The sequence below is a fragment of the Bombina bombina genome, chromosome 2, assembly GCF_027579735.1.
Source record: "Bombina bombina isolate aBomBom1 chromosome 2, aBomBom1.pri, whole genome shotgun sequence".
NCBI classification, from domain to species: domain Eukaryota; kingdom Metazoa; phylum Chordata; class Amphibia; order Anura; family Bombinatoridae; genus Bombina; species Bombina bombina.
In genome coordinates this window covers 1,024,718,049-1,024,731,805 of record NC_069500.1, presented here as the reverse complement: position 1 = coordinate 1,024,731,805, position 13,757 = coordinate 1,024,718,049, and the positions used below count along the sequence as shown (strand labels likewise).

The following is a 13,757-nucleotide window of genomic DNA, read 5'->3' as shown; positions in this document are numbered from 1 at the left end:
TTTCGAGTCTATGATTGTTAAACAAGAGCAAGCTTGGAGCATATACACCAATAAGTTACCACGTATGATGTGTAAAAGATGCCAAATCCACTTTCTTTTTTCTAAGTTGTATTAGTATTTTTTTGGTTGAATTTTATGTTTCTTTGGTATGTTTAATTCAAAAAATATCAACAGTTGCTTTATCAAAACATTTTTTCCTACACAATCCTCCTTTATACTAATGCTGACCATATGTAGAACAGATCATTAGGGGGTGCAAGACTGTGATATTCTATTAAAAAAAAGAAGAAAAAAAATACAGAAATCCCATGAATGCAATGACTACCTGTGGTGCACTGGTAATTGGCAAACAAATTCCCAGATCATTTACGGTAAGCTGGAGGAAAAGTGTTCCAAGAGCCTGAGCAGAGGTCTGTTGGATTCCCGGGAGCATATCCACCACTTCCTTAGTGGCCATATGAATATCTTTGTTTAATGCCATTCTCTGTTCGTTCCAGTTGTCATATGCTGCCTTGTAGTTTAGCCAAAATAACACAGCTTTTAAAAAAGAAAAAAAGAATCACACATTATACTTTCCTTTTATGATATTTTAAACCTATATTATTAATCCCCCTGTGCTCTAATTGTGTGTATCACACATATAATCAGTTCACCAAAACCCAAAGCCTAAATTTAATTTCTTGAGTTGATACGGTTTAAAAGAATTGAAATCTGCTGATGGAAAATGTATAAAACTGAAATGTTTATAAAAAAAAAAGTTTCTACTCTTACCTCTGTCAAATGCTACAGGCTGTGCATAGACAATGGGCCTGCTCAGAGTAATAAGCACAGCTTCTCTGCCTGTGGAGCCGCTGATTTCCTCTTGGAGTGCATTACGCAAACCAATTCGGGTTTTAAAGTAAGCAACCTGATGGAAATCAGATCCCGCCTCTTCATAAACCTGCATGTGTCAAAGAAAAAAAATGACATCTAGAATATGAAAAAACAAAAATAGAACTAAGAGGGTTTATCTCAATGTTTCAAGTGAAGTAGTTGCATATATTACGAAAGTATGGAAAAATCAATCATTTTTATGTATTTTTTAATGAGAAACATAAAATGTTGCCAGTTACACATGTGGTTAGACGGGTTCTAGTCCAATCCTAAAAGGTCTAGCAGTGGTTAATCCTGCTAAAGATGGGTTTTACTACAGTAATTGGCTCAGAAATTAGGTAAAGTATACACTAGCAGAGATTGGCCAGTCCAGAGACCTTGAAGAATGGAAATTGTGAATGAAATATTATAGCACTAAAATCAGATATGGAAGCAGTGATTGAGATATATATATATATATATATATATACATACATACATATACATATATACACACACACACATACATATACACACAGACTACCAGGCTAGCCACTGTCATAAAGTTAGCATAAAATGTATTTATTTTGAATTGTTATCAGTAAAAGCCAATTAGGAATATATATTTAACAGAGTTAGCCTTGAAAAGCAGGGTGCATTCAAAATTCTAAGAATTAGAAATTGCTATATTTTCTGCTCTAAATTACACGAAAAGGGGGCAAAATAAATAATGCAAATATATTGCCAAGTAGTTTCAATATGCAAAACTAAAAAATTTATATACAAATCTCGAGTCTGGAGTCTGCACTTCCACTTTTAACAGGAACTGGGAAACCTACAATTTTCAGAATTAAATTACAGGAAAAGGATATAAAATACACATTAAAAGTGTATTGTAATGTTATATAAGAGCTTATAGAAAAATGTCCAAAACAGCTAAAGACAGACATGCACATGCCTGATAATAAAAAAGGTGTATTAGACGTCTGTCACAATAATCTTTATGTTTTTCAAAATCTGTTGTCCTAACCTGATGCTTTACAATTTGTCCCAGTGCCAAATTCAAGTCAACTTGACATTTTCCAAAGAGTTTAAGGTAGCTGCTGCTTCCTGGCAGAGCTTTAGTTTGAATTCTGTTGGACAACTCCAGTTCAATTAGCCCAGTTTCAAATCTGACTGCTCTCATGGATGGGGTGGTAGCAGTCACCTGGATACCCTGCATGTAAAAAAAATAAACAAACAAAAACAAAACAGTTTTAATCAATTAACATATTTTTACCTGTTCATGAGAATTCATCAGTACACAATATCATTAAAGGGACATAAAAAGGCAAAAAGAAAATACTCTTAAGGTGTTAAAGCATTTAATAATTGCACTATTACTTGCATACCTGTGGTTTAAACACATAGTTACTGAACAGCAATGCACTACTGGGATCTACATGAACACGTCTGGTTAGACAATGACAAGAGGCGTGTGTTGCCGCCACTCACCAGCTAGCTCCCAGTAGTGCATATCTTGGTACATTTTTCAACAAAGGATATCAAAAGTACAGAGTAAATATGGTAATAGAAGCCAATTAATTTTTTGTATACATGATGTGCTCTATTTGAACCTTACAAGTTTAATTTTTATGTTACTTTAATAGATACTGTAAAACCAACTAAAGTGTTTGGTTTTAATGACAATTTAATAAGATAATTCTATTTTGAGTAACAGAAACAATTCAGTTATAACATGGAGAAATTAGTTATAAAAAAAAACAAAACAAAAAAAAAACAGTAGTTACTTTTACCAAGAGAACTAAGATATAGCACTAATTGGCAGTAGTGCAGATGTATTTCTTTAGTAAAAAAAAAAATGCCAGCTCAGTATACAGCACTGACCCTTACCTTAAATCGCAAGTTTAATGAGTAGAGGAGAATTTTTGGTTTATCTCCATCTGTTGTACCATCATGTTCATTCCAAATAGGAATGGGCTGCTCTCCTCCTGGGAAATAAAGGGTAAATAAATCAATGCATTTACATGTTTGTACTATCAATAGACCTAGTCAAGAAATTGCACACATTTACATAAATGTTTCATAAATGTACTTGCACTGTGGACTGTAGAGGACTGGCACATTATATAAAGGGTATAAACAGGCCTTAAACCAGCACCTAATTGTACTTATCATGTGACCGACTTACAGAAAAGATTAGGTACAAGGGAGAGCAAGCGTGAGCTGGAAGAATGGGAATTAAGGCATTGGCTGAATTATTATTATTATTATCATCGGTTATTTGTAGAGCGCCAACAGATTCTGCAGCGCTAACAGGAGATAGTGGAAAATTGTGCAAATGCACAAAAATAATGAGATAATGAATAGGATGAGCAAGTTAGACAGTGAGAGTAAAGCAGACAGGGTAATATGAAGCTGTAAGAATACCAAATGGAGCACACAGATTTCTATAAAAGTCTCCCAATATTAGACAAGAGATCTGCACAGCAAGATACTGAATAATACATAGGACAAACACCATCACTATATCAGACTACCTACTAGCCTCTATCACTAATGTTAGAGCAACAAAACGAAACCTCTATTTTGTTTTATTACATTTTAAGACATATAGAGAGAATTTACTGAAACACAACCATATTTATAGCTATACTATATCAATAGTTTGCACATGTTGCACACACATTTTTTTTTCATTTTAACCCTGTGCAAAAAAAGAGCACATATTGCAAAACAGATTGCTTAGATTTTTAAAAGCTTTATTTTTTTTCTAATAGTCTACAAACTTATTGTTCATAATAGTCTACCATATCGTTGCTAAAGCAGAAACAATTTACAATGCAATTTAAAAAAAATCTATATTGCCAGTGTCCCAACTGCATGTGATTGTAATTGATATTATGCACTCATTTATGCTTACTTGCCTTATTAAGGATAGATTCTAATTCCAGGGTTCTCCCCAGAACCCTTTTGGTGGGTTGCACCACCCGGCTAAAATTTTCACCAATATTAAGCTAAAATTAACTTATATTAAAAATGTTCAATTTCTATTGCCCAAATTATCTTTAAATGTATTTATGTTAAATTATGCAATTAATTTGTGTTTTGGATACGAGAGAATTATATAATACTAGTCCTAAAGCCTGTGTACACGGGCCATTTTTTGCAGTACAGCGGTCCGGTCCCACCCCTTGATCTCTATCCCCCCTTTGCTCTCTATTTCCCCCCTCTCTTTTGCTCTCTCTCTTTCCACCCTCACTTTTGCTCTCTCCCCCCTCTCTTTTGCGCTCTCTCCCCCCTCTCTTTTGCGCTCTCCCCCCCCCTCTCTTTTGCGCTCTCCCCCCCCTCTCTTTTGTGCTCTCTCCCCCTCTCTTTTGCGCTCTCTCCCCCTCTCTTTTGCGCTCTCTCTCCCCCTCTCTTTTGCGCTCTCTCTCCCCCTCTCTTTTGCGCTCTCCCCCCCTCTCTTTTGCACTCTCCCCCATCTCTTTTGTGCTCTCTTTCCCCCCTCTCTTTTGCGCTCTCTCCCCCTCTCTTTTGCGCTCTCTCCCCCCTCTCTTTTGCGCTCTCTCCCCCCTCTCTTTTGCGCTCTGTCCCACCTCTTATGTGCTCTCTCCCCCCTCTTTTCTGTGCTCTCTCCCCCCTCTCTTCTGTGCTCTCTCCACCCTCTCTTTTGTGCTCTCTCCCCCTCTCTTTTGTGCTCTCTCCCCCTCTATTTTGTGCTCTCTCCCCCTCTCTTTTGCGCTCGCTCCCCCCTCTCTTTTGCGCTCTCTCCCCCCTCTCTTCTGTGCTCTCCCCCCTCTCTTCTGTGCTCTCCCCCCTCTCTTTTGTGCTCTCTCCCCCTCTCTTTTGTGCTCTCCCCCCCCTCTTTTGCGCTCTCTCCCCCTCTCTTTTGTGCTCTCCCCCCCCCTCTTTTGCGCTCTCTCCCCCTCTCTTTTGTGCACTCTCCCTCTCTCTTTTGCGCTCTCTCCCCCTCTCTTTTGTGTACTCTCCCCCCTCTCTTTTGTGCACTCTGCCCCCTCTCTTTTGTGCACTCTGCCCCCTCTCTTTTGTGCACTCTGCCCCCTCTCTTTTGTTGTCTCTCTCCCTCTCTTTATCCCCCCTCTTCTGCTCTCTCTATCCTCCCTCTTTAGAGCTCTCTGTCTCTGCATCTGGCCCCGCCCATATTACGCCTGGCCCACATCACGCCACACCCGGCCCCGCCCACTCCACCACACGCTGACGCCAGATGCCAGGTCAGTTGGAAGGCCAGGTGTGTTTGTCCTTGCGTGCAGTCTCTACTGCGCATGACAGCTTCGGACAAACACACTTGGCCTTTTATTATATAGGATTAGAAAATATTACACTAGACCCCACCTGTTTGGCAACATTTTCTGTGGAGAACACTGTAATTCTGTTTTTTACAAAGCTGAACTCACTCTGTTTGATCAAATTTTGATAAACAATCTGTGCTAGTAATACTGCTGATACATTTCTAAGGATACGGGTTCTAAAGTATTTATGTTCAGAATTATACCCCATTCAAAAGTCAACACACTCATTTTTCTTATCTTGCTAGAAAAAACGGTGGAAATAGCATATGCTACATTCAATTCACTGTTCACTTTAATGTTTCTTGTCTGCAAAATGAAGAGGGAACACCATTTGGCTTGGCTCACCTTATCATTGCTGTGTAAACAAAGTAACTCCTTTTTTAACATGCATGTATATGAAGACAGCTCACTTTATTTGTATTAAAAGCCAAACAATCAAAAATTCTTTTTCTGAGGTCTCTACCTTTGCTTACCATTTTATTCTAAAACAAGGAAGATTCCTCAGAAATGCAAGAAATCCATTTTGAATTATTGAGCAGGTGGTACATTCCTATGTTCCTCACATAGAATTTTTTTAAATTTGTATTATTAAATATGTATTTCTATGTTAATGTAAAATAGACACATATACCTATAGGAACAGATATACAGGTATAGGTAAACACAGATATAGAAATATGTATTTACAATAAAAATTACATTGTCTTGTATGTAAGAACATTGGAATGTTAAAAAAAATATATATATATATACACACACAAACACACACACATATTTAGAGATGTATATGAATGTATATTTACAATATAGCCCTTTGCAGTCAAACACCTTTTCATATACCTTTTAACCATTAACTTTTTTATTTTAATATTTATAGGATTTATTTTTATCAGATAGTGTTTATACGAGTGTAACTGTAATTTTAAATGTATTTATGCTGTGTTTAGTGCAACTTGTTTAACACTATCCTTTACGTGAGGGTTTCAGTCGAGCTAAACTGTCTAGCATAAAATGTGATAGCACTCTTGTGATCACATTTACTTTTAACTTGTAATACGCCCACTATTAGTGACGCTTGCAAAAACCCGATATCTCTCAAGTACAACAGTTAGTTAAACTAGCCGTATATCGATTATTCTGGGTACTCAGGTCCTGAATGATCCCCGATTCTTATTATTTCTTAATATACCCAAACTAAAAGCAAAACAGACTCTACTATTAATTAAGATAAATAGTGCTAAAAAATCTCACCCCTAAGTTCTGGAAATCTATTGTAGTCCCCTCTTATATGAGGGTGAGTAAACGGGACAAGTTTGGGGACATGACTGATATAAGGCACACATACTCCACTTAAATATAGTCATTGTACAGGCTATTCAGGCCTTAAAGGGTTAAGAAACCCCCCAAAAATATTTTTTGTGATTTAGACAGAGCATAGCATTTTTAAAAAAAGTTTCCATTGTACTTCTATTATAAGATTTGCTATGTTCCCATGATATTCTGTGTTGAAGAGATACCTAGGCAGGCACCTGGAGCACTATATGACAGCAAATAGTGGTCCCATCTAGTGCTCTTGCAAATGGATAACATTCTTGCAAAACTGCTGCCATATAGTGCACTAGAAATGGGCCGGCTCCTAAGCATACGTTCCTGCCTTTCAACAAAAGATGCCAAAGGAACAAAAACTGATAATAGAAGTTTCAAATCACATGCTCTATCCCTTTAATTGGACTCCCTCCAGCTCCCATCCTTCTCTCCCCTATCTTTTATGTTTTTGTTAAATCCACTCACTTTACAACTTTATGTATTTGTTATCATTTGTTAACAAGTTCAATACAAATGATAAAACAACAAAAGACAGGATAAAAAAGGTTTACTCTTTATATGTTTTCTTCTTTGTTTCTAATTTTTGTCTCATAGTGGATTGTGTACAATGCTATACTTAATGCACTATCATTACGTATCTCAATCCTGCTTGAATTGTACTGCTTACATTTTGTTAATAAAGCTTGTAAAAAAAAAAAAAATAGGAAAATTATTCTGCACTACATGGAGGTATAAAAAATAGATGACATAACCAGTGAGTGTTGGGTTTTTCTAACTGATTGGTCCAGGAATACACTCAATGAAAAGGCTAAAGGTTATATATAAAGGTTATATACTATGTCACTACTTGTTGTGGTTAGTCAAAGGCCAAATATAAATGAGCTCCTCAGATGCTGCTCATGTACAGATCAAGCCAGGGACTCTACAAATGTCAGAAACCAGGGAACCGTGGATCCAAGAATGTTATGTTTGCATCCTCAACTAGTACACTTGGTGACAAGCGTCACTAAGGTACTTATAAGAGGCACCTAGGGGCAAGTAAGATTGTCACAATGTGGTAAATAGGTAATAAATAAAATGTTAGAATAAATAGATGGTTCAATAGACCAACAGTAATACAGCGACAATATATAAGAAGAAATATACAATAACCAAAGGGCAGGTATAAATATACAAACTTTGTAGTCCAATAAATAATTGGTTAAGCAAGTCCTCTTATATAAGAATCCAGAGGTTAAAAAATAAGGTACATCCAGGGTAAGTAGGCCGCTCCTCCAGGTTGTCTTGCCACAACACAGGAAATAGGATCTAAGAGGAACAGAGTAGAGGGCGCCACATAGTGCAGATCATAAGCAACTTTAAAAGGTGAATGATGAAATAAATGAAATCCTACTCACACAGAGTAAAGCACTGATGTGCAATACAAGCAGTCCGGAACCACACATCGTCCGGTGGACCAACAGAAGATATCGCCAGTGGGGGTCCTTGTCTCACCAAGGAGAGTCCAGAGATGCCCAGATATCGATGGTCAGGATATGCCAATGGGGCAGGAGTCGGTGGGACACCACCCACAGGTCCGGAGATACAATGCGGCGTGAGATAAAAAGTCCAGGGAATGTTTCACCAAGGACAAAAGTAATAAGTCAGCAGCAAAAAGAGAGTTAAAAAAGATTAAAATGTATTATAATAATAAAAACAGCAACGCGTTTCTCAGTGCTATACACTGTTTCATCAGGCTATACAAACTTACTCTCAGCTGCCATATTTAAAACTAGATTAGACCAATCATAGATCAGAAAAAACGCACGCCCCAAAGAGGGGAACATACCAAAATAACAATGGGAGAGGGGCGAAGGGTTTGGGCAAATCACATAAGTGCAGATATATTTGAGAAAACTAATGTTATAAAATAAGGACCAACTTAATCAATTTCAAAAGACAACAGATCATTATAGTGTATATATTTGTCAGTGATTTATGTGAATGTATTGGTTCAGTTTATTCTGGTCATCAGAACACCCTAGAGCTGTCAAATAATGGTATGCTCCATTGTTCACAGACAACATTTCTTTTGAAAAATGTAGTTTATACTTAGTAGTGTTATTTATTTTGTATTACCAATCCGCTGGTGCTGCCAGATTTAAGGGAAACTTGTATTTATTATACAGAAACGACTTGGCCAATTTATACGAGTAAAGGGGGATGTTACCATCAGATAGTGTAAACATGGAGGAGGGGATTACGAAACAGAATCACCAAAATATGATGTTACCGGAAATATCATAAATACAATATGCACAGACCTCAGATTATGCTCACAGAGGCTAAGAGCCCAACATGAGTTACATATTTAGCCGATCGATCCCGGGATGTAAAGGGACCATAACATTGTGAAATGTAGCTCGTACAGAGCTGATGATGTCATTAAAAGGGGCGTGACGATACACGCAATCGGTAGAGCAGTATCTAAAACATTAGTACCAACTAGTTAAATAAGACGGAAATTTCATCTACCATTGGTGACTATTGTCAAGAAATGTAATATAAGCAGAACTCTGTCTGCGGGCTCTAGTATGCGGAGTCCTAAAATGATAATGACAGAGGGGTGTATACGTGACGTGTGTTGTGTAAACAAAGGGCGTGAGTCAACATGCTGCTTATATTACATTTCTTGACAATAGTCACCAACGGAAGATGACATTTCCGTCTTATTTAACTAGTTGGTACTAACGTTTTAGATCGGCTAAATATGTAACTCATGTTGGGCTCTTAGCCTCTGTGAGCATAATCTGAGGTCTGTGCATATTGTATTTATGATATTTCCGGTAACATCATATTTTGGTGATTCTGTTTCGTAATCCCCTCCTCCATGTTTACACTATCTGATGGTAACACCCCCCTTTACTTGTATAAATTGGCCAAGTCGTTTCTGTATAATAAATACAAGTTTCCCTTAAATCTGGCAGCACCAGCGGATTGGTAATACAAAATAAATAACACTACTAAGTATAAACTACATTTTTCAAAAGAAATGTTATCTGTGAACAATGGAGCATACCATTATTTGACAGCTCCAGGGTGTTCTGATGACCAGAATAAACTGAACCAATACATTCACATAAATCACTGACAAATATATACACTATAATGATCTGTTGTCTTTTGAAATTGATTAAGTTGGTCCTTATTTTATAACATTAGTTTTCTCAAATATATCTGCACTTATGTGATTTGCCCAAACCCTTCGCCCCTCTCCCATTGTTATTTTGGTATGTTCCCCTCTTTGGGGCGTGCGTTTTTTCTGATCTATGATTGGTCTAATCTAGTTTTAAATATGGCAGCTGAGAGAAAGTTTGTATAGCCTGATGAAACAGTGTATAGCACTGAGAAACGCGTTGCAGTTGTTTTTATTATTATAATAAATTTTAATCTTTTTTAACTCTCTTTTTGCTGCTGACATTACTTTTGTCCTTGGTGAAACATTCCCTGGACTTTTTATCTCAAGCCGCATTGTATCTCCGGACCTGCGGGTGGTGTCCCACCGACTCCTGCCCCATTGGCATATCCTGGCCATCGATATCTGGGCATCTCTGGACTCTCCTTGGTGAGACGAGGACCCCCACTGGCGATATCTTCTGTTGGTCCACCGGACAACGTGTGGTTCCGGACTGCTTGTATTGCACATCAGTGCTTTACTCTGTGTGAGTAGGATTTCATTTATTTAATCATTCACCTTTTAAAGTTGTTTATGATCTGCACTATGTGGCGCCCTCTACTCTGTTCCTCTTAGATGTTTGCATCCTAATTATTCCTAATTTTTTGGGCTCTTGTACATAGCTATATAGAAACACCCTTCCCAAGCTCATTAAATATATGCCTGGCTGCTAAATGTAAACTGATCTAAGCAATCACTGTGCAAAGTGTAGGTGGATCAGGCTAACTGTAGATTATTTATATATTTACTCCAGTCACTCAAAAGAGGGGTGGAAAAAAGCAAACATTTTCTAGGGAAAATTACAGGAAAACAGACAAAGTAATAATAATAATGAAAACTCATTGCCCTGATTTGTGTTACTATATTTAAGTAAATATTTGCAAGGGGGAATTACATTTTGAGCTTAGTGTTTTTTAAAACATCAAAATCCTAGCATCTTTTCGTGTTACACACCTGAAACCTTTTGAATAACTTCATTGACCTCTTTCATGAAGACTTTTTGCACAAATACCAAATGGTTCAGAAGGTCAGTAGTGAGATTATGTTCAAACGATCCAACCTAAACATTCAAATTAAAGTATTAGTACCTTATCACATAGTAGCTATAATATAAAATCTGAATTAAAATAATTATCTTAAAAGGACGATTAAATACAGTAGAATTGCATAATAAAAACACAATGCAATAAGACTTAGGCCTCTAGTTATTAAGGTCTGGCGGACCTGATCTGACACTGCGGATCAGGTCCGCCCAACCTCGCTGAATACGGCGAGCAATACGCTTGCCGTATTCAGCATTGCACCAGCAGCTCACAAGAGATGCTGGTGCAACACCGCCCCCTGCAGACTCGCGGCCAATAGGCCGCCAGCAGGGGGGTGTCAATCAACCCGATCGTACTCGATCGGGTTGATTTCCGGCGATGTGTGTCCGCCTGCTCAGAGCAGGCGGACAGGTTATGGAGCAGTGGTCTTTGTGACCGCTGCTTCAAAACTGCTGTTTCTGGCGAGCCTGCAGGCTCGCCAGAAACACGGGGCATCAAGCTCCAATCGGAGCTTGATACATATGCCCCTTATTCTGAATTTCAAATAAGCAGTAGATTTATTTTCTGACAAAATTATTTTTTCCACATTTCCTGGCCCCCTGTATCACGTGACAGCCATCAGCCAATAACAAACTAGTATATGTATACACTGTGCACATGCTCAGTAGGAGCTGGTGCCTCAGAAAGTGTGTGTATATAAAAAAAAACTGTGCAAAATGTTATAATGGAAGTAAATTAGAATGTCTCTTGAAACGGCATGCTCTTTCTGAATCATGAAAATGTAATCATTTTAAGCAATAAAGTATTAAGATTTTTAAAACCAATTAACATCCATTTTATTGTAGTCATTTTTCAATAGGTAATCTCTGCTCATCATTTGCCTCATTTGGAGGAGCCAATCTGGGCTTTAGTCCAAAGACAAAAAAAGTTAGCCTAAAGTACATTTTTTCAAAGTTGTTATCTGATAAAGCCAATTAGGGACACATATGTAGCAGGGTTGGATTTGAGAAGTCAGCTGTGTGCTTTTCAAGTTCTGGGAATTAAAAATGGTAACATTTTCAGATCTAAGTTACATGAAAAGTGGGCAAAATAAATAATGAAAGTTAATTGCAAAGTTTTTCCATTACGCATAATTAAATATTTTATATAAAAATATATTTATTGTCCCTTTAAAGGGGTATTGTGCCCATTTTGTTTTTATTATTTTTACCATCTGAAAAAAAGACATATTAAAATGTATTAGTTTTTTTGTTTTTTTTTAAATCTTATTTATGTGACGAACATAACATACATACTGGATTGAGAGTAATGAAAGAACAATTCGTTAAATGACAATTTGACATACAGCACACGTTATTCACTGTCATACATTTCTAAAGTGATTCAAGTCTATTAGATGCATTCTTGACTTTGAGTGTACATATGCAAGTCTTCAATTTTTTAATTTTAACAATATAAGGGTTGGAAAACACCTTGGCAATCCAGGCCCAACAGCTGTGATCCTTTCCCCCCCGATAATGCATTTTTGATGCCTGTATTCTGCTAGGGTGACATGAGTGTGCCTTTTTTTTTGTTTTGTGTCTGTATAGTCCTGGATTGTTTATGTCCTGTCGATCCCCAGGGTGCCATTTATTTATCGTCTACTGTCTTGCCACAGTACCACTTTTTTATGCGGTTGTACTGTTTAGTTCAAGCTGTCATTCCCCATTTAGTTGGGCATTTAATATGTATTCATAATTTCTTATTGGGTGTATTATTTGAGTCTGCTGTGCGTTGGGGAGTGCAAGAATATAGGGTTCCCATTTTTTAACAAAGTGTGCTTACGTTGTTTGAGTATTTTGTGCTTACGTTGTGTGAGTGTTGGGACTGTTTCGCTCTGCCCACCCTCACCTCCTACTTCCACTTCTCTCTCAGCTCAATATTTTGCAAACCACTTCATTAACAAATATAGATTCCATCAGAAATTAAACCATCTCTCAACACACTACCAGTCTCCAACCCCCTCAACTGTTTGCCGATGTCCAAAACCCACAAAGCCACAGATTTAGTTTTTCTGCTACTGACTAAGAAGTATTTATCTTTATAAACTCCTCTCACCACACTACCTGTCCCCTTGACCCCATCCCCTCAAAACTACTGCCCTCCCTCTCTCCTACTCTTACTCCAATCTCACACATTTTTAATACCTCCCTCAGCACTGGTATATTTCCCTCATCCCTTAAACATGCTCTAATCACACCTGTCCTCAAAATATCTTCTCCTAAGCCCTCTTGTAGTTCTCCTCCTACCTGTCTAACCAGAACTTTAGTGTAACCTTCTCTGGCACATCCTTTGACCCTTTACCCCTTTCTGAGGGGAAACCTGGCCTCTCTGATGAATCAAATGCACATCTTCATTCTTCAACCACCTTCAGTCAAGGCAAAGTAAAGACTGAGGTATGTGTGAGGTGGGAGGGGTTTTATAGGGCTCTTGGGGTTTGGGAATCTTTGCCTCCTCCTCCTAGAGTTAGAGTAGAGTAATTCCCAGGAGTAATAGATCATAGACTCTCATCACCTGTATGAAAACAGAAGTACAATTAAATTGCAAAAAATAAATAAATGTATGCTTACCTGATAAATTGATTTCCTTCTTGGTATTGAGACTCCCAGGCCTGGGAGAGTCAGTTTTAGTCGCTTCTGCGTTCCTTTGATTTTTGTTTCGAAACTGTAGGAAAGCTCCCTTTCCCCCTGTGACAGGGATTTACCCTTGAAAACCAGCAGTCTAGATTTTGACATGTTATCTGCTGACCAGGATTTTAGCCACACAGCTCTCCTAGCCAGAACGGCAAAGCTCAAGTTTTTTGCATTGATGCAGATAATCTACAGAATTGCATCCCTGATGAAGGAATTTGCAAACCTTAAGGATTGTATGTGATTATGGATCTCCTCTTAGGGCGTTTCTTCGTATTTAGGTCCGATAAAGACTCCAGAAATTGGTGGTCCCTCTAACTGCAGTGATGCCTACTGGAGG

General features: G+C 37.9%; 1 protein-coding gene across 8 annotated transcripts in view; it reads right to left on the bottom strand.

Annotated features, from left to right (window-relative positions):
* Positions 1-13,757, bottom strand: part of BLTP1 (bridge-like lipid transfer protein family member 1) — a 1,044,923-nt gene that overhangs the window by 362,094 nt on the left and 669,072 nt on the right. For all 8 annotated transcript variants that reach the window (XM_053703615.1, XM_053703613.1, XM_053703617.1 and 5 more), the window contains 5 exons: positions 10,660-10,765; positions 2,746-2,843; positions 1,883-2,068; positions 772-940; positions 326-537 (listed from right to left, as the gene is read on the bottom strand). In XM_053703615.1, the coding sequence (XP_053559590.1) occupies positions 326-537; positions 772-940; positions 1,883-2,068; positions 2,746-2,843; positions 10,660-10,765 (771 nt within the window). The remainder of the gene's footprint in view (positions 1-325; positions 538-771; positions 941-1,882; positions 2,069-2,745; positions 2,844-10,659; positions 10,766-13,757) is intronic.